General features: G+C 37.4%; 1 protein-coding gene across 1 annotated transcript in view; it reads right to left on the bottom strand.

Moving 5' to 3' along the window:
• Nucleotides 1–22,539, bottom strand: part of URE (urease) — a 356,063-nt gene that overhangs the window by 101,414 nt on the left and 232,110 nt on the right. Inside the window, exons 11-12 of the mRNA XM_089792332.1 lie at nucleotides 19,823–19,960; nucleotides 19,655–19,746 (exon numbers count right to left, since the gene is read on the bottom strand). Coding sequence (XP_089648458.1) covers nucleotides 19,655–19,746; nucleotides 19,823–19,960 — 230 coding nt within the window. The remainder of the gene's footprint in view (nucleotides 1–19,654; nucleotides 19,747–19,822; nucleotides 19,961–22,539) is intronic.

The raw sequence follows: 22,539 nt of genomic DNA, 5'->3' as shown, positions 1-22,539 counted from the left end.
TTCTATGTCTTCCTCCCTCATGCGGATCTGATGGTATTCGGAACGAAGATCTATTTTCAAAAAATAAATTGCACCATGCAACTCATCCTGCAACTCGTCTATCCTTGGAATGAGATATCTATTCTTTATTTTTTTTTGTTTAATGCATGGTAGTCCACACACATGCGCATCGTCCCATCCTTCCTTTTGACCAAAACCACAGATGACGCAAAAGGGCTAGAACTCGATCGGATCCATTCTTTCTCTAGCAGTTCCTGAATTGTTTTTCGATCTCATCTTTGAATTTCTTTGGATGGCGGTATGGTGTGGTTATGACCAGCTTGGCTCCCGCTTCCAACTTGATAGTATGCTCAAACCCTTGATGAGGCAGTATGCCAGGAGGAATCTCAATGAAAATCGTATCATGTTTATTAAAAATATTCTGGAGTTCATCATCCTATAGAGGTTTTCGATGCCCTTTTATAGGTTCTGTCGAGATAAAACAATGCGCAGCTCACGCAATGTCATCATGCCGAAAAATTGCCTCCATCCGATGTGCAGAAACTTCCTTCGGACCTTCATTTGCCATTCCACGGAGGACAACCTTCTTTCCATTGACAACAAAAGTGAAGTCCATTAGTTTGAAACTCTAAATGTATTCATCAAGTGTCTCCATCCACTGTATGCCTAGAATAACTTCCATGTCATTCAGGTCTACTATGAAGAAATCCTCAGTCATCGTGTGATTCGCCATTGTGATACTTAGCTGAAGAATCAGGTGTGTGCAGGGCAGAATACTCCCTCCAGCAACCTTGACCTAAAAGCTTGCATGTGTCTCCGTGGGTAGACCTCTTCGCTTTACCAGAGATGAGTTTATGAAATTTAGAGTAGCTCCGCTATCCAACATCATCGTAACTCTCTGTCCCTTAAGGGTACCCGTACCCGAAAAAACTATGCACCTCGAGCTACCAGCTAGGGCAATAGTTCCTCTGTGCCACACCAAAGCTATAATTCTTTCCGTACAATTCAAACTAACCATGTCAGTGTTGTCGTGTGTAATGTCCCCCACTTAGCCAGTCTGGATGTATGTTGTCGTTAGCCCATTCTTGTATGGTCCCGAGGGCTAACCAAGACTTCAAAAGGGATCCTGAGGTTATTTGGCCTAGTCAAATTTAATAACAGGCCAAACAGAGTTCATTTGTTGGGTTTTCGAAAAGACTTACTATTTTTAGTAAGCCAATGAGGGGATGCAGTGCCTTCAATTTTCAGTGACAGGATGAGATGCGTTTTGTTGGGCTCTTTCTAATGAGCTATTATATGTGGGATTCTGAGTTTATTTGGTATATTATTTTAATGTTTGAAGTTACAATGGTAAAGTGATTATTTAAATTAAATATTATAATGTTTCATAAAGTCACTTTATAAAAAATCAAGAGTCCCCCTTTTGAGTACATACATGGATTTTGTAAAAGGAAAAAAAGAAGTAATATTAAAAATCATGTATTATCCCACATTGGCAAGATGGAAGCGTGGAGCGAGTGAGGAAGGAATTAAAAGAAAGAGGATAGCTCTCTTTTATTCATGCTTGGGAATATCAAAGAAATTGGGTAATATTCTGGAGATTATATCTCAATAGTTTGAAGGACGAAATCCCTTCAAGCTGGAATCTTGATGCCATTGAAAGATATGGTCTTGAGATTCAACATGGTAACAGCAAGTTCCTGTAGCAGCCGAATCACTGTAGCGCGGTATTGTAGCAGCAAGTTCCTATAGCAGCCGAATCACTGTAGCGCGGTACTGTAGCAACGAGTTACTGTCGCAGTCCGAATCAGTGTAGCTGCGAGTTACTGTAGCAATTTCAGAACTATTAACACGGCTGTAGCCGCAATTGGTATGGACCATCATTGAACTCTTTAATTGATATAATGTGTTGAGTTTAATGAGAAGATATGGTTGTTATGGTAGTTGTAACTTTCCGATAATCTGGAAACAAGAAATAAATAAATGGTCATTGTTATTAGCTACATATGGTTTTATGTTGCCTCCTATCTGCATCTTATATGAATCACAAACAATCTTGAAAAAACCATTAATCAACATCAAGCTGAAAACTATTAAAAAATTTAGTTGCAAGCCAATCATTTGACTAAATTCCAGTGGAAGAAATAGACATTAAAATAGCAGAACAAGGCAGGTTGTTACAGTGGTATCAGAGCTTGTTTATCCTGTCATCCTAGTGGGTACAAACACAATGAACAAGTGGTGATATGACAAATTGGAGTGTTCAACCTTTAACTCATCACTATAATTTAAGAAGAACCAGGGCTCGTCTAAACACAGGACAAGAGGAGCAGGGAAATCTAGAGGATCATATTGATACAGGTGAACAGGTTATTGGCAATATGGGAGACAAGAAGGCTCGTGATCTTGGAGAGGAAAGATTCTTACAGTTATTAGAGACCTTGGCACAAGGACAACGACTAGCAAAACAGAGGGCAAAGGAACAAAATCAGAGATTGGAGCTTATGATGCAGATGATGGCCCGTCAAATGGGGTTGAACGCTAACATAGCTGGAGGAAATAATCAGAATGGTAATAATCAGAATGGTATCAATCAAAATGGGAATAATCAAGATGGGACACATAATGGAGGTGAACAAGTTGGGAACAATTTCGGTCATGCACCCCAGCAAGCTAGGACAGTGAGTTTGAGGCCTATGACTCCCACATTTCCTCCTAGAGCTCCAGAGCAGCCCGTACCAGAGCCCCAGATCACCGATATACAGGACCAGTTGAGGAGAGATTGGGAAGCCGGAGGTCCAAATTTTACTGCTGCAATTACCTTTAGGGAGTATATGGATGTGCGGATGAAACATATGCCACGAGGACATGATAGGAACCAGACCTATGAGCTACGGAAGAAAGTAGGGAAACTTCAGTTACCATATTATGATGGTTCCGGGAAGTCTACAGCAAGAGCTTGGGTTCAAAAACTTGACACATACTTTCAATTGAACCCTATGCCTGAGGAAGAAGCTATTAAGTATGCAACAATTCATCTGGATGGGTTAGCACACGAGTGGTGGCATCATGGTATGGTCACTATGGGTCATACACACATTACCTCATACGTGGAGTTTACGGAGAGACTGATTGAACGTTTTGATAAAAAGGATCCAGAACTCCATTTCAAGGAGTTAGCTCAGCTTAAACAGTGGGGATCATTGGAAACATACATTTCAGAGTTTTAGAAACTTGCAGTGTTAGTAACAGATGTATCTGAACGGAGGATACTGGTTCTATTTATGAATGGGTTAGCTGATCCGTTGAGAGGGTGGATTAAAGCTCTCAACCCTCCCACTTTTCCGGAAGCCATTAAGAAAGCTCGTGACATGGATTCCTCTTCAGCTTCTAAAAATAAATTCCAGGCAAAGAGTTTCCCTTCGAGGAAAGATAAGGACAGTAAACCTTTTCATAGAGAGGCTCAACCACCTAAGGAGGAAAGTAAGAGGTTGGACAATGAGACACTTAATGACCTCAGGAAGAAGAAGCTTTGTTTTCATTGCAGGGAGCCTTAGGATTTGTCACATAATTGTCCATTGAAAGCAAAAGCTAAGCAGATGGAGTACTTTTCAACCGAAGAGTCAGTGGATGGAGATTCAGAGCAGTCATCAGAATCAGATGGAGATGATAATTCTTCACATGAGGAAGCAGGCAGTGATAGCACGATGGCTCAGTTGTCCAGTATACAGGAGGCCGTCACTTTCAGTGTTACGGGAACTTTGGATGGACAAAGATTTGTGGCACTCATTGATACAGGGGCAACACATAACTTCATTGATGAGAAGTTTGTGTCACGCAGAGGGCTACATACAGAGGAGCATAGGGGATTTAAGGTGATGGTTGCCGATGGCTTCAAAATTGAGTGTACCAAAAAAATCTCCAACTTGCAGCTTCGTTTGGGAGATTATGACATGGTGGGAGATTTCTTTGTCGTCAACATTGGTGATCAGGATATGGTGCTTGGGATGAATTGGATGAAATATCTAGAAGAGTTTACATTTAACCTCCAAAAAATGGAAATGAGGTTTGAGGCAAATGGTAAGAAGATAGTGCTCAGAGGTTTGTCAGATGGGAGACTTCGAGTGGTGTCACTCAAGCGGATGCAGAGTTTCTTCAGACACAACCAGGTGCAGTGGACAGCAGAGTTCAGAGTAATGCCTGAGGTGACAGAGCAGCATAAACAGGAGTATCCACTTGATGTACAAAAAATAATAACCAAACATACTAAGGTGTTTTGTGAGATACCTCCAGGGAGACCCTCGGATAGGGGAATCGAGCATGTTATTGAGTTAGAGGAAGGGGCTAAGCCAGTCATCATCACACCCTACCGCCATCCAAAAAGGATGAAATAGAAAAGGCAATCAAGGAGTTGATTGACATAGGGCACATACGGCCAAGCAAGAGCCCTTTCGCTTCTTCAGTAGTATTGGTGAAGAAGAAGGATGGTACAATGAGGATGTGCATTGATTATAGGGAGCTAAACAAGAAGACAATCAAGAACCGATACCCTATTCCGCACATTGATGAGCTTATTGATGAATTACATGGTGTATGCTACTTCTCTAAGATTGATTTGAGATCCGGCTACCACCAAATACGGGTTAGAAAGGTGGATGTGGAGAAGACAGCTTTTAGATGCCACTACGGACATTTTGAGTTCTTAGTCATGCCCTTTGGGTTGACTAATGCCCCCGCCACTTTCCAGTCCTGTATGAATAGAGTATTCAGAGATCAGTTGAGGAAGTTTGTGTTGATTTTTTTTGATGATATACTGATATACAGCCGTACTTGGGACGAACATTTGAAGCATATTGATGCAGTGCTCAGCATTCTAGAGAGGGAGTCATTATATGCCAAGATGAGTAAATGTGAGTTTGGGATGATAGAGTTGCTCTATCTAGGGCATATTAATAGTGCAGGAAGTGTTCGGGTTGACCCAGACAAGATCAGGGCCATTTTGGATTGGCCACCGCCGAGGAACACTTCACAACTCAAGGGATTTCTTGAGCTTTGCGGGTTCTACCGCAGATTTGTGAAGGGATTTTCACAGATAGCAGCACCACTTACAAATTTGACACGGAGAGACAGTTTCAAGTGGTCAGAGAGGGCTCAAGATTGTTTTGACAGTTTCAAGGAGCTGATGAGTACATGTCCTATTTTAGCCATTCCAGATTTCACCAGGCCTTTTGAGCTGCAGTGTTATGCCTCGGGAGAGGGCGTAGGAGTTGTCCTCATGCAGCACAAATATCCCATTGCATATGAGAGCAGGAAATTACGAGGTGTTGAGAGAACTTACAGCATCTATGACAAAGAAATGCCAGCAATCATGCATGCGCTAGCTAAGTTCACGAAATACTTAGCAGGGAGCCGATTCACTGTAAAAACAGATCATAATAGCTTGAAACATTTCCTTAGACAGAAGGATCTTAATGACAGGCAACAGAAATGGGTGAGTAAGTTACAGGCCTATGATTTTGACATAGTCTATGTCAAAGGGAAGAAAAATATTGTCGCAGATGCTTTATGCAGAAGGCCTCATTTGCTTGCTGTTGGGATAGTCATGGATGATTGGAGAGAGTTGATCTTGGCAGAGTATGCTAAGGATAGTTGGGCATCTAGTGTTATTGAAGGAGCTATTCAGGATAGTCGATACACTGTTGTAAATGATTTGATCATTTACAAGGGAAGGATTTATTTGGTACTCGGGTCTACCATGAAGCAAAAGATCTTGAGAGCATATCATGATTCACCATTAGCAGGACATCCAGGATTTTTTAAGAGATATCGGCAGGTGAGAGAGCACTTCACTTGGAAGGGGCTTAAGTCAGAAGTGCTACAGTTCGTTAGGGAGTGCCCAGTATGTCAGCAGAACAAACAGGAACATTCCTTTCCAGGCAGTTTACTACAACCCCTACCTATACCAGAGAAGAAGTGGGATAGCATTTCCATGGATTTTATCACAGACCTTCCAAAGGTATAGGGTCAAGATTGTATTTTTGTTGTGGTAGACAGATTGACGAAATTTGCACATTTCTTTGCGATTTCGTCCACATATTCAGCAGTATAGAGAACAGAGCTATTCTTTCGAGAGGTATTTCGATTACATGGGATGCCACAGAACATAGTTAGCGACAGGGATAGTAGGTTTATGAGCCACTTTTGGCAGGAGTTGTTCAGGTTGTGTGGAACAGAGCTAACTCCAAGTACCAATTACCACCCCCAAACTGATGGGCAGACAGAGATAGTGAATAAATGGGTTGAGGGGTACCTTCGAAACTACATTGCAGGAGAGCAGAAGGCTTGGGTGAAGTGGCTACATCTAGGGGAGTACTCCTATAATACCTCTTTCCATATGTCTATTCAAATGACCCCTTTCATGGCACTGTACGGGTATGATGCTCCTAATTTTCTGGATTTGTTATTTGGGGACAGTAGGGTGCCTAAGGCCAAGGATATATTGTAGGAGTGTCAGGACATTATGCGATCCTTGAAAGAAAATTTGCAAAAAGCACAAAATCAGCAGAAGCAATATGCTGATCAGCACAGGGTTGAGAGGTCTTTCGAGGTAGGAGACATGGTGTACCTCATGTTATAGCCATATAAAAAGTCCTCTCTCAAGAGGAGTGGAGCAGAGAAATTGAAACCACGCTACTATGGACCATTCAAAGTAATCAGGAGAGTAGGTGAGGTAGCTTATGAGTTGGAGCTGCCTGTAGACAGTAAAGTGCATAATGTGTTCCATGTGTCACGTCTCAAGAAGGCATTGGGGCATAATGTGGTGCCTTCAGTAGTATATCCACCTCTCGATGATGAGGGAAAGCTTATCTTGATTCCCGAGGCTATACTTGACTCCAAGGAGAGAGTGCTTTGCAGGTGGACTATCAGGGAGTACCTAGTGAAGTGGAGGAACCTACTAGTTGAGGATGCGACATGGGAGGCAGAGGAGATTATTCAGCATCTTGATTGAGATTGCTTGGGGAAGCGCAATTTCAAGAGGGGCAGACTGTAATGTCCCCCACTTAGGCAGTCTGGATGTATGTTTTCATTAGCCCATTCTTGTATGGTCCCGAGGGCTAACTAGGAATTCAAAAGGGATCCTAAGGTTATTTGGCCTAGTCAAATTTAATTACAGGCCAAATGGAGTTCATTTGTTGGGTTTTCGGAAAGACTTACTATTTTTAGTAAGCCAATGGGGGGATGCAGTGCCTTCAATTTTCAGTGACACGATGAGACGCGTTTTGTTGGGCTCTTTCTAATGAGCTATTATATGTGGGATTCCAAGTTTATTTGGTATATTATTTTAATGTTTGAAGTTACAACGGTAAAGTGACTATTTAAATTAAATATTATAATGTTTCATAAAGTCACTTTATAAAAAATCAAGAGCCCCCCTTTTGAGTACATACATGGACTTTGTAAAAGGAAAAAAAGAAGTAATATTAAAACTCATGTATTATCCCACATTGGCAAGACGGAAGCGTGGAGCGAGTGAGGAAGGGATTAAAAGAAAGAGGATAGCTCTCTTTTATTCATGCTTGGAAATATCAAAGAAATTGGGTAATATTCTGGAGATTATATCTCAATAGTTTGAAGGACGAAATCCCTTCAAGCTGGAAATCTTGATGCCATTGAAAGATATGGTCTTGAGATTCAACATGGTAACAGCAAGTTCCTGTAGCAGCCGAATCACTATAGTGCGATACTGTAGTAGCAAGTTCCTATAGCAGCCGAATCACTATAGAGCGGTACTGTAGCAGCGAGTTACTGTAGCAGTCGAATCATTGTAGCGCAGTACTGTAGCAGCGAGTTACTGTAGCAGCCGAATCACTGTAGCGCGGTACTATAGCAGCAAGTTACTGTCGCAGTCCGGATCACTGTAGCTACGAGTTATTGTAGCAATTTCAGAACTATTAACACGACTGTAGCCGCAATTGGTATGGACCATCATTGAACTCTATAATTGATATAATGTGTTGAGTTTAATGAGAAGATATGATTGTTATGGTAGTTGTAACTTTCTGATAATCTGGAAACAACAAATAAATAAATGGTCATTGTTATTAGCTGCATATGGTTTTATGTTGCCTCCTATCTGCATCTTATATGAATCACAAACAATCTTGAAAAAACCATTAATCAACATCAAGCTGAAAACTATTAAAAAGTTTAGTTGCAAGCCAATCGTTTGACTAAATTCCAGTGGAAGAAATAGACATTAAAATAGCAAAACAAGGTAGGTTGTTACATCGTGATGTGGGTGTTCTTCGGCGAGTGTTTCCTCGGAGTTCATCCTCATCATCGGACATGACGTCAATGTAATGGATCTTTCCCTTTCCGAGGCATCTATGGCCAGGCGCCCAAGGTCCCTTGCAATTGAAACACAGTTTCTTCCTTCGAAGTTCGTGTCTGGTAGCTTCGTCTAACAACAACTTCCTGAGTAGACGTTTGTCCCTCAAAAACATCGGTGGTGTAGAATGTGAGTAACTTCGGGAGGATAATGCCGATGACGATGCCATACTTCGTGCTTTATTGATTGCCTCCGACAAGGTGGCAAGATTGAACCCCTTTACCCAACCTTTAAGAGGTTCTGTCAGTCCATCCATGAAGAGCACCACCCGTCTTCTTTCAGAAATGTCCATGACCAAAACAAAGAGTTCCTGAAATTCTGCAATGAACTGATCGACCGATCCAGTTTGTCTCAGTTGTGCCAAATCTTTGAAATAAAGTTCCAAATCTTTACCATAGAATCGCTCTATCAATCTCTCCATGGATTTTGCATAAGTATTTATTTGATCATGTCCAAATGTGATGGTGTTGTGATGCCACCACTCATGCACAACTCCCTCCAAGTGCAACACCGCGAATTTGATTGCTTCTTCAGGCATAAGATTCAGCTGGAAGAAAGTATCGGCCTTCATTACCCATGCTTGTGCAAATATGGAACCAGATCTGTCAAATGGAGACAGATTGACTTTACTCAACTTTCTTTTGAGATCATCATTAAAATAGCCTCAGTATTCGCCTCCTGAATATCTCATTCTCAAATCCGTGTAATCTTTGTAGGATATATCTTCCTCAAGATTTGCACTCTTCCAGTCTTCTCTCAGTTGTTCTTGCATCTCTTCAAAGGTTGGTTGTTTGCCTCTGTGTTGCACCTCTGCTCGTGGGGGAAAAGTCGGCATGGAAGGCCGAGAGCGTGTTGGATGAGGGTTCAATTTACCCGACACCGAGTCTGTGCTGTGACCATTTTGTTCTCTGGATATTTTATTGTCCACCAACTTCTTGAAAGTTTCTTCCATGAGTCATTGCGTATCCGTCATATGTGCTTGATTCTTGGCAAGTTCCCTAAGTAGTGCTACGAGTTTAGCAATTGTTGGTTCCGATTCGGCAGCCATTCGATCAACAGAATGTGGCCTCCTCATTCGGCTATAAACTCTCATTCATTGTTCACAAGCTGGCAAGATCACCAGCTCTAATACCACTGTAATGGCCTTGCTCCTTTTTGAGAGAGAATACTACGAAAACGAAAGTGTACATCTACTATAGAGGGAAGTACGGATATGTATGGTGTCAAGTTGCAGGGACATTCATGAAATATGGCCGTACGGTATAGACTGTACGGTGTGGGCTAGGATGAGTTCGTACGATTGGTGATGCAATGGTGTACGATGGACAGGATCCGTACGAAGGTTGTGTGCAATGGACAAAGTCCGCACGATAGTGATTTACGGTAGGCAAAGTCCATACGGAAGTGGTGTACGGTAACCAAGGTTGGCTGTACGGAATGGGAATAAGTAGGTATTGTTAGCCATACGTTGTGATATCTAGCAACTGTATAGTGACCTATGCTTGCCCGTACGGTGGCAGAAGATGTAGGAGATGAAGGCCAAATGGCCGTAGGGTGGTGAAAGAAAGGAGCGGGGCATGGGCCGCACAATGAGCAATGTACTCACATGGAAAATGAACCTCATATCAGAAGAAGTGGATGGTGTATGGGTAGAGAGTAAAGGAAAAGTTCTATAACCAAACTTGTAGATCCAAATTTGTGAAGTGAATCCAAACAATAATAGAGATTTGAACACAAACTATCTTCAATTAATATTTTCCAAAAGATGGTGCTCCGAATTCCCAGATCCAAGCAAAGTATTACATGCAATGGAATAGGGTGAGGGTTGAATCCCATCGAAACCGAATAAGCCAAGTAGGGAAGATCTTTCACTTTCGAAATGGCAAACGATTCAGAACTCCAACAGGAATTCACAGTACATAGAAAATAATCCAAAAGCATGATTAAAGACTACCTACAAGCTGTGCTTAAATACTTGTGGAGAAACTCTCCAAGGGTGTACAAAGATAGCCTATGACGACACAAACTACGGAAACAAAAATAAAAATGAGTCTGAGATACATTAAATCAATCGGCCCGTTACAAAAGTTTGATAAATGATTTATTTTATAACAGGAACATTACAAAAGGGTGCATGGTCCTAGATTTCAATGGTTACAGGAAGTTTTCAATTTTGAACAAAAGGAACGATACATGGAAAGGTCATGGGGGAATTACGGTGCTTATCAAGCAGAAGTGGGACAGATTTGTAAAACTTTTAAAAGTAGGCCCAAACAAACAATATATATGGCTGCAAGTTGCTATAGATGAAACTATTTTCAGTTTGGCTGCTTGTTATTTTGCTCGAAAGAACTCTAAATTGTACAAGAGACAAAACTTGGACAGCGAAAACCCATTTGTTATTTTGCTCCAAAGAACTCTAAATTGTACAAGAGACAAAACTTGGACAGCGAAAACCCATTTGCTTCATTAAAAGAGGACATATCTCTATTCAGCAACTCAGGGCCAATTATGCTTGTTGGAGACTTCTGTAATATTCTCCCTTAAATTTATAGGAAAATAGTCGAATCTCTAACCAAGGGATTTTATCAAACAGTTGGTAAACTATTGTCTGCTGTTAACTAAGATGTCACTGTAGCATTAGCTCATGATTACAATCAGATTAACAGTTAACTAATCAAGACAACTATTTGAATATCTTCAAGAGTTCACTTGATTGGCCTATTGAAATACATAAAGTGCCAGCCTAGTTATGAAAATCAATCAAGCAATATCTACTCTGCTGTCTGAAGTTCAATCAGACTTCTACATACTATTGAAGTCATACAAATCAACTAATAAATATGAAACTCATGATTAAACAACATACTAATCGATTTACAACAATAGATAATGCCCCTATTAGGTGACGTGAATACCCATACTCCTTAGACATATAAACCTGTGCCGCTGGTGGATGGTGTCCCTTATGCTGCTACCATTTGAGAAACCCGGTTAGCCCACCTGGAAGTCTCCTTTCACGATCACCCTTAGTCTCTGCCTGAGCCTAATTGTTACCAGCAGTTTGCTTGCTATTGCTGCGTAGGGAGTTAGGGCCACATGAGCCTGCTGGAGAGTGTAAGTGAATGTCGGACTATATCTCTCCCAACCCCACTACCTGCTGTCTACTCGGTACTAGGTTACTCCCTTTTTGGATATGTATCGAAGAGCTAATTCCAATGCAGTGTGGCCCCTTCTTCCTTGACTATGGAGTTGTTTTTCTTTCTGCCTGATGTTCAAGCACAAATCTGTTATACGATACCCTGTATGTGCCAGTATCTTGACTGCCTTCAATCACCTGTTCTTCCTACTGCCAACGTGATCTGGCTATCACTGTAGGTGACTACTGCTGCTCTATTGCATTTATTCATACAACTTCGAGCATAATGGCCATCTGATCATACTCTATCTCCAACTGGTATAACCAAGGAAATTCAACATACTTACAATACATGTCGCCTCCCTGTATCAACATAGATCTTCTGAGACAATGTACTAGTCTGTAATCTCCTTACTTACAGCTGTTGAAATCTCCAAGAGGGTTGGGGCTATGTCTAGCTTCTCCAACTTTCTTAAGTGTTTTTGTCCCTAAGAAGGCACAATCACATTTAAGCAACTGTTATAATTTGAATAATAAAATATATTCCTACTATCAATTCCAATGTAGCTCCACGCTTTTATAACCTCGATATGCGGGAAGACACAAACAACTAGGCAATGTGGGATTAAAAGCCAATTTCGTCTTTTAGTCACTTAAGTAACTTTATGACTTTATAACATTAACATATTTAAATAAATCACTTAAGTCACTTGAAGTTTAATATCTCTTGAAATACTTGTCTGATTGCCATGCCATCTGAAATAGGAATCTCTCCTCATAATTCCACATGTGACCAAATACACTTTCTAAAAATAGAAAGGGTCCATCTCTATTAACCCTGACTTACTATACATAGTTAGGTATGGCAAATAGAGTCCAAATGACATCGAACGAAGGCCAACTCCATAAATCAGTCAATGTTGGAGATGAATCAATCCTCAGAAGACCCTCTAACCATCCTCATTAGCCTTTGAAGATCCCATATTAGGCTAATCCCTAAAATTCTAATGCTGGCAACCAATGGGGACATTACAACTTCAATGCTAGGACAGCCAATAATCAATCGTTGCAATTGAACATAAAAGGAGAGGATAACCCTTTACGGTTAGAAAAAAACGATGAACACTCTTTGAAGAGAACCGCTCAAGACAACAAAGAGGGCGTTTCACATTTCAGGGCAGAACGTTTGGGGATGTGTAGTCTTTTTGGCATTTCACATTTCAGAGCAGAATATGTAAATAGACAAGGGAAAATATTAAAGGGACAGGCTAATTTCCATCCAAAATGCACTGAAGACAACAAAGTCAAACTATTTTTTTTCCAAATTCACGAAAAAGTAGTTATTTTTTTCCAAATTCTTTGTTATTTTCGACTACAAACTATGCAGATCATGAAGATCAAATGCTGCAATTTTTAGAAAAATCTATGATATTTTCGATTTTTTGAAAATTTGTCAATTGTACAGTTTGGATGGACAATAGCTATGTCCAATATTAAATATGATACACAGCCAATTAGTGGTCAACCCCCTCTTTGAGGCAATTTAAATAAATAAAGAAAAGGTTTATAAATTCTTGGCCAACTTGGTTTAGCAATTTCTTGAGCCCCCTATGATTGGGTGAACCCCCCTTGATGCAAGTACCCAGCCTTGGGCAGAAATCACTAAATAAATAAAAAGTTCGATGCAAGTTGGCCGACTTGGGTGAAAATACTTAGCTGCTCAAATGAAGAGGCAAGTCAAGGATATATAGGCTTTTAGAGGGTAATTTGTATATCTATTTATTAAAAATATTTCTTATTAAAAGCAGAGCTATAGAGCAAAAGTGTTGAAGTATAGCATCAGTCGAAGTGAGACACTCATTACATTGAGTATTTGTATTCATGATTTATATGAACATTGTTTTATACTTCATATTATTGATAAGAATATACGTATGTGTGTGTGTGTGTGTGTGTGTGTGTGTTTATGTCTATGACTTACATAAGCTATGGGACATGACTTTGTTGTAGCGTTTGTTGGATTGATTTTATTAAAGCTACCTCATTGATGATAAATTGTCCTTATGATAAGTATCTTATATATATAATATATATTATATATGTAATATAATATATATATATATGATATATGTAATATAATATATATTATATATATTATGCATTATATATTATTATATAATAATATAATATTATATTACATATATGATTAATATATTAATATTATATATATGTTAAAGATGAGTTATACATATAGTTATTTCTAAACTAAATGGTGATTAACTATAGAGACATGTCTCTCGTCTCCTCTCAAATTTATATGAGATCCAAATCTGCATTGGAAATCATCAATTACAATGGCAATGTTAGTACACTTGCAGAAAACAATCCATGTTACTTAACATGGTATTAGAGCCTAGTTACTGCAAATATTATGAGTACAATTTCTGCCTATAGAAAGGATCTCATCGCTAATAACTGCAAATATGGGCTTGCTAATATGTAAGGGCCAAAGGTGGAGAGATTATCTACGCCAGTAGAAGTGTAGAAGTGCGCAATGTGTAGAAGTGTTCTCAAGCACCAAAATCAATGTGAATGACTATTGATGATTCTCAATGGCAGAAAATGGACAGTACATGCATTAGTTTTGCAAATTTATCGGGTGAACATACATCTCCACAAATGAATGAGTAAAAAGATTTTAAAAGAGAAAAGAGCATATGCTATTTGAGCCTTGATTTCCATACAACCACTAATGTTTGATACTTAATATTGGACATTAGATATCATCGAGTGTAAAGTTTGAACAAAATATTTGGAAAAGAGACAACGACTAGATGCTAACCTATTCCAAAGTTTGCAAAAGAAACATATATATTCAAAGTCAGCCATATATTTAACATATCTGGCTGAGTGTGTCACCGAGCTTGTGCAATTGTAGTTGTCAGCTTTTGTAAGTTGTAAGTGATGATTTTGGGGTTGTGGTGGACGAACCTTGAATCAACTATCTTATAACATTGCCAAGTTTTGGTATCGGTCAATCTCCCCTGTGAGTGCACTCATAGTACTTTGAATCAGCAACAATGTTCATTATATGCATAGTTGGCATGTGATAACTGAGCAGAGATTATTAGTTTTGTGTTTGAATTAACATTTTTATAGTTAATATTTGTACTGGCCATACCTTCACTTCTGTTTCTTGAGAAATCTCTGCCTCTTATATGATGCACAAACATACTTGTCAAAGATTATAGTTGGCTTGCATTTATAAGCAATGAATATTTGAAAAAGTTGCAAATGAACGGAGGATTGCTTTTAAAATTTATGGCATTTCCAGAATGTTTAGTTCCAAGACCAATAATAGATAATTATATGTTTAAAGATTAAGAGAGGTGCAATTTGGAAGTAACATAGTGACATCTGAAGTCTAAAGATTTTACCTAGATTTGGAGCTTTTAGTTGGCAAAGACTATAGTGGAAAATAATTTTGTGGCAACATTTCTACCAATTTTCAGTGAGTTGAATTGTTTGATTTGTGCAATTACTGAAGAAATGAAATTACCATAACCTGGCATTTGTGGACGGCAGAGTTTGCTTTGTAAAAATAATGGTGGCCAGAAAAATGTGCGATGTGAGGCCTAAATCATTTGTGAAGGACTCGACCAATCAAAAACATTTCCAAAGGTTTTACACCAAGCCAAGCATCATATGTTACAAAGGAAATAAGAACAATGCGCGTATTATGTGGGAAAGAGAGATAAAGGTAAAATGCCATAATCCTATAGGACTAAGTGCATCAATTAAGGTATGTAATAATTATTTATTTATTTGTATAATATGTTAAAAATATATGATGTATAATATGTTGTTTTTTATTCATTAATATAGTACATTTTTAATATATATATATATATATATAAGTGAATATAATTATAATCAAAGGATAATTTAAAATAATCATTGAAAAGATGATTTTGATAATCTATAGTATATATTTAGAAGATTGAATATATATATGCATAGATGTTCCATTTATATATATTTAAATTAGACTTATATTATATTGGAATGATTTTATCAAGAATCATCCATTATCCTTGAGTATTATATTAGTCGCTCTCTTATTATTTCAACATGTACTATATGAGCTATTTTGCCTTGATCTTTCTTTCGAGAATGTTTTTGCAAGAAGAGGGAGATTGACATTTCAGGCAACCTTGAAAGAGAGGAGCAAATAGAGGATATGATTCAGTCAATCTTCAATCTCAATCATATTGATTCAAAGGGAGTAAACCATGTTGTGATGGAATCTTCAATGATTGATAAATTGTAACAGTCAAGAGGACTATAATTCACGCAACTATGTGATCTAAATGGGCCTACCCCTTGTGTACATCATAAGAAAGTTGTGACTTTAATTAAACTATCTACAAGTCTCTCTTTGATAAATGAAACTTGATATATGAGTTGTAGAGTCATTCAAGTGGCACATTCATACTCAATCATGATATTGGCATAGTATGGACAAGTTTGTGTTCGTCTCTACTATTAAGCTTAATGAATGTTTGGAGCTTCAATGAATGAAAAGAGTGAGTTGGGACTTAGAAAGAAGTTGTCAAATTTGATGCAATGTAAAAGTGTTCAACGATATAAAAGTAGGAATTTTACATTGAGGGGGGTGAATAATAGGCAATGTTTCATTCTCAGTTGAACCATCCTTAGAAAAGGAGATATTCCATGGCCCTCATGGGCAGATAAGTACTTGTATCTTTTACATTTATCTCTTAATTTATTTGCAATTCTATACATACTATAAGGGTTATTTTCTTTGATCTTTTCCTTTATGTTTGAGGATATTCTTACAAAAAAAGAAGGTTGGTACTTCACATATGCTACCAAATATTGTGCAGACTAAATTTAATGACAGTAGTTCCAAAGACCTTGATGATTAAGATGGATAAAGTGAGGCTCTTGAAGAAAACATCTTTGATGATTAAGATTATGAGATTTTTCTACATTAAGGAGTATGACACTTCTTCGAAGGCAATGCTGGAGCTTAGAAGATTGATACTCAAAGGGAGTCCAAAAATACATGTGGGTGATTGCATGATGTTGATGGGCCTACTCCTACGTATACCATGAGGAAGTGATGAGTTTGACAAGCATCCTTGGGTAAAGAAAGTTTCTGAGGAAGTAACAAGAGGACCTGACTTTCTAGGATCGATGTTCAAAAGGAGAAATTTTTGAGATGCAATCCTTTGTAGATGATATCTTCTCTATGAGGAGAAGTTCTAAGAGAAATTCTTTATAAAGTGCTCTCCTCTATGAGAGAGAGATATAAGGTGAAAACCCTTGGTACCACCCTATGACTAGGTTCATAGTAGTTACCATTTCACATATGATATGTAATGAAAGGTGATAATCTTTCATTGACATATATAAACAAATAGGTAACCATTATAAGATGACGATCTTGTAAATGGTAACTTGTTATCATGGTTTTTTGGGCCGAATTTTGCTGGACACCATGATAACGAACAAACAGAAGGTAATTGTTTGTAAGGTGACGATCTTGCAAATGATAGGCCTATTATCATGGACATCTCTAGATATTGTTTCGGATAATTAGAGATCATAGGTAACAAATCTATTATGTTATCATGGACATCTCTCGATATTGTTTTGGACAATTAGAGATCATAGATAACATATCCATTATGATTACTCTAGATATTGTTTCGGACAATTAGAGATCATAATATATGTTATTATAATGTTCATAACATTGTGATTGTAGTTATTTGACAAGTCACTATTTCAGAGTGTTAAAGTCAAATAATGTGTTGTGTATAGATAACCTTGATTATGATGTCTCATAAAATGTTTTTTTTCCCCTTCTCTCTTGCTAAGAGGGAGTGTTGAAGTATAGCATCAATCAAAGTGATATACTCATTACATTGAGTATTTGTATTCATGATTTAAATGAACATTGTTTTATGTCTCATATTACTGATAAGAATGTGTGTGTGTGTGTGCATGTATGTCTATGACTTACATAAGCTACAAGACATGAATTTGTTGTAGCCTTCGTTGGATTGATTTTATTAAAGCTACCTCATTGATGATAAATTGTCCTTAAGATAAGTATCTTATATATATATATATATAATATATTATATAATAATATTATATTATATTACATATATGGTTAATATATTAATATTATATATATGTTAAAGATGACTTATACATATAGGTATTTATAAACTAAATGGTGATTAACTATAGAGACATGTCTCCTCCTCTCAAATTTATATGAGATCCAAATCTGCATTTGGAAATCATCAATTACAATGGCAATGTTAGTACACTTGCAGAGAACGATCCATGTTACTTAACAAGAAGAAGAGCAGATTTCTAAAGAAAAATCAGGGATGGTTGAGCTTATTTATGAGGTTAAATCAATTTCATCTTGAGGGAGCATTCATGCAACTTATATAAGTGTATGTTTTTAAGATTTAAGTAGACTTAGCACAGGCATTTTTGAATATAAAGTTCAGATTGCTGCAATTTTCAAAACCATATTGCAGATTTGAGCATAGGGTTAAGAGCAGAATGTCAAGGCAGAGTTGTGGGCAGATCTTGTTGAAGACTTTGAAGGGATCTAGGGAAGATTCAACAACTTTACAAGGTTGGTGCCATCTACCTTGCAAGTACACAAGGTTGGAGCCTTTCACTTAGAGAGATTGGTGTCTCTTTCCAAGTTGATTGTTAGTGAAGGGGTTGGGTGCCTCTTGTGGGTGGGTGCCTACAAGTTGTAAGAAGTTCACTTTATAAAAGCAATATTTTTCTATTGTTTTCTCCTGAAAGAATTTCCATGTAAAATCAAGTGTGCATGCTGTGTTACTTTTGCTAGATATTAACTGTGTAGATGCTTTATTTATTGGTTTAAGATTGCTAAAATTATAAGCCTACCTTCTCGATATAAGAGTGTGTGTTTTCTTTAGGACTTCGCTATTGTGTCCAGACTCTATGAAGGTGGCTCGCTTTGAGACTCACCAAGTCTAGACAAATCTTGGCAAGTCATAAGAGTGATTACAACCATTCTTATTCAACCTACATTTATATAAATTCCATTATATTTTGAAACCAACTTTGGCTTAAACCTCAAAGTAATTTGACCTTATTTTTTTCTATAAACTTGCTGTCCTTAATGTTATAAGGAAAACTCTATCTTGTACTTCTATTGAGCAGCTGATGTAATCTTCTTATTGATGTACTGTACAAAGTACTTTTACATAGAAAATAACATATCAAAAGAAGATATGGAGTTAACTTAGACACATCAAAGATGAACATTATGGCAGCCAAATATAATCACTATTTTTTTTAACTAAGACTTTATGACATCTGCATGATTCCCTATTACTATTACATATGGCCAAGAAATCATATGTAGCTTCTTTAAAAGGTTCGATATGGGAACTTCATTAACCTTGATTGCATCATTAAGAAAGCCAGGTTTCTTTCCTTATTTAAGGGATCCAATGTGATGACTAATCACCCAAAGGTTACAATACTAATATCTAGTAAAGATCTTGTCTCTGTCTATGTCTGCAAGGATTGGCAAGGTAATTCAAAAAAATTTAAGAGACCTTTTGAGAGAGAAGAATTTAAACATATAGAGTATGGGTGATCTATTTATAACTTTTAGCATCATCAAACCAGGATTAATAGTGTTTAACTAATCATTTATAATGTTCCACATAATGCATTTGAGTCATCACATCTAGATGCTAGCCACTAGATGACTATGCCTAGAAGACACCTATAGCCATGTTTTGAGTTTTCCCAAGTCACATAGTTAATATAACATGTTGGCCTTTTTTAGCATATTATATTTCAAACATCCCAAGTGTCATTTGTAGATTCTATAGTACATCTCTATTAATAATCAGTCTTATTTTCCACCCAAATTATCTTGTAGACGAGATCATGACTGTTAAACATGTTCAAATCAAACTACCACATCCTTGTTTGTAAAAGAATTGAGCCTGTAAAAGGCTAAAACTTGGAAGACTCCCTTATGATTGATAGAGAATCGATAAATATATTATTTTTTGATTTACCTATGATAGGCATGAATAGTTCTTTCACGAAATGCTTTAATGGAATGCTCTACGCAACCACCCTCATTTAATGTATCTGTGTGAATGGTTACCTACATAAAACAAATAAAACATGATTAATCTATTGAATAAACTAAAACAAAACTAAACACAGTAATATTCAAATACCTGCACATCATAACTATCAGCCATAGTAAGGCACATGTCAATGGCAGCAGGTGTACTTCCCCAATCTTCGTGTAGCTTTAAACCTATAGCTCCTGCCTTAATAATATCATCTAAACCTGATGCATTTGAAGTGTTTCCCTGCATTTACCATTCATGGTAAATATAATTGAAGTTAATAAACATTAATTTTACAACACGCCTACAAATATACCTAGTCATGAAAAAAATGAATCAACCTTTCTTCATTCGTCCATCTTTGAAATAGACAGCTACACAAAATATTAGTAGGCTAATTGTAGAAAAACCAAACCAAACAAATATATACACTTGATCATAAAGGAGGAATAAGCTTGAGCCTGTATAGGACATAAGTGATTTTAAGACCACAATTATACCACAATTACAACACTATTTATAACACCACAATAATACATATTGAAAATGGAAATCACCTCAAAATATTTTTTGATTGGAATCCCATATTTCAAGCTAGGTCTTAATGTGCCTTTGTTAAGATGTAAAGAATGAAAAGAAATGAACCAATGTTCTCCTTGATATGAATCCATCTTGCCACCAAGTCTTCACAATATGTTCCACTTTTCATATTGAAGCTCCTTTTCCACTAAATACAACCAATACAAAGACATAAAGGAAAAGAATCTAGTAATATTCCAAATAAGCTAAATGCCAAAAAATTGGGATTAAAAATTTATGGATATTTAGATATGATGAAGGGGAGCTTGAACCATCTCTAACAATCAAATCATGCAGGAGCTATATAGATATGATCTCATAAATAGGAACAAAAAAGGAAGTGCTCCCAGACCCTTCTATGGAAAAAGAACAACTCCAAGAAGCTAGAGAAGAAATAGACAACTGATGGAAAAAGATTAAATAACAAAAGAACATAGTTTGGCAAGTGCTATCGACAACCATACCCATCAAGGTAACCAACCACCTATGGCTATAAACCATACCACAATTGAAAATGACAATTAATAATACAGTTGGTGATGAAAAAATCGACCATGAACAATGTAGGCCACAAGAGGAACTAACAGTGGAACCACCCACTCAAAGGTAACCAGGCCATTGATCCCATGTTGACAAGAAGCACTAGGAGGAAGTTGGTTGTTGTCAAGATGGAAATTATGGGGAAGAAGCTAACAAGCACCATCATTGATGAAGGTTGGGTGTATAAACTAAAGATACTTGGAAATGCCACAAAAGAGAAACACTTTGGCTACTGACCTTCCTCTTGGTAGGTACCAACTAGCACAACATCAAGCTGTTAAAAACATTGATGACACAAAAAGTAACAATCAAGAACAGCAATTTCTTTTGGACTTCATACTCATAGTCATCCTTTCTTCATAGAAGGCATACAACACACTCAAGAGGGGATGGTTGCATGCTAAGGGGGTGGACTACAATTAGATGCAAAACACTTTCCCAATCAAGAGTAAAGGAAGAATCACATTGCCTCGAGAAATAAGGTCATAAGAAAGGAATTAGCATCTTCCAAATTAGCATTCTGATAGTACTCATCTCAAAAAAAAAATTATTGGCATCTTGAAATATTACAAAAATTATGTGCACCATAGAGTTCTATGTGGTTCAAACCCCCCATTTGATTTTTACAGTACACTACAACTTTGAGTTTGCACAGTATTAGTCATTGTCTAGACTCTTGTCATTAGTCTTCTTGAATGTTACATGTTATTAATTGTCCGTATTCATTTCATTATCACTCTTGGGTAGTTGTAAGTGTTGCTTGGCTAGTGGTTTTGCTCCTCTCGGCTCTTGGTAATTGTCAGGTCCTTTAAGTATGCCGCGTGTGTTGTAAATTTCTAATAGATTAATGAGCAAATAAAGATATATTTTACTTCTGTACATGGTGCGCAATGTCATTTTTATTATTATTTCATGCATTTAATTATCAGATATAGCAGTAAACATTTTTCAATTCTTCTTGTGATGATTTTGTTTTTGAATATAGTGCTAGTTCACCAGAAAATAAAATTGTTGCAGCTCCGACACAATTTGATAACATATATAGATGGCTGAAAAACATTTTTGGAGGGAAGAGTTAGAGAGAAGACAAAAAAGGACTCAGAGGAGTTCTCACATTGTAGGTGATTAAGCAATTGATGAAAACAATGAAATCAAATTATCTACATCTTCTTTCCGATCGTGATCATCTTCTCAATCTCATAAAGATCTATTCTGAGGCATTAAGGAAGAAGGTAGAAGAAATGGGCACCCTTACTTGCGAGCTCTTGGAACACTAGGGACACCCTAGAGGCAATTCATGAAGCAGACAATCAGATTTTTGAGCTTTAGCAGAAATTAAATTTGGCATGCTCTACCTTAGCTCAACATTCATATTTGTGAGTCTAGAAGGTTGTCAATGATGATAGCACAGGATAAGTAGGATTCATCTGCATTCAATGGACAAATTGTACTTCGTGATGAGTCATTGACGGAGGTTGGAGTTATTTATCATGACTATACAATGAGTAGTGCTCATCATTTTTGTTTTGATCCACACATGAAGGACTTGATGAGGTGCAAGAGTGGAATTGGTTCAAGAGTGTATCATCCATTGTTGGATGGAGGTCTGAGATCTTCAGAAGATGGGATCAAAGGCTGCAAGTATCCAACTCAAGTGGCTTGGCAAAGTGTAACCAAGTCAAAGTGCATCCAAATCTAATAGG

Source organism: Cupressus sempervirens, chromosome 7 (assembly GCF_028749045.1).
Source record: "Cupressus sempervirens isolate cs-2001-9-10 chromosome 7, ASM2874904v1, whole genome shotgun sequence".
NCBI lineage: Eukaryota > Viridiplantae > Streptophyta > Pinopsida > Cupressales > Cupressaceae > Cupressus > Cupressus sempervirens.
This window is presented reverse-complemented; position numbering and strand designations above follow the sequence as displayed.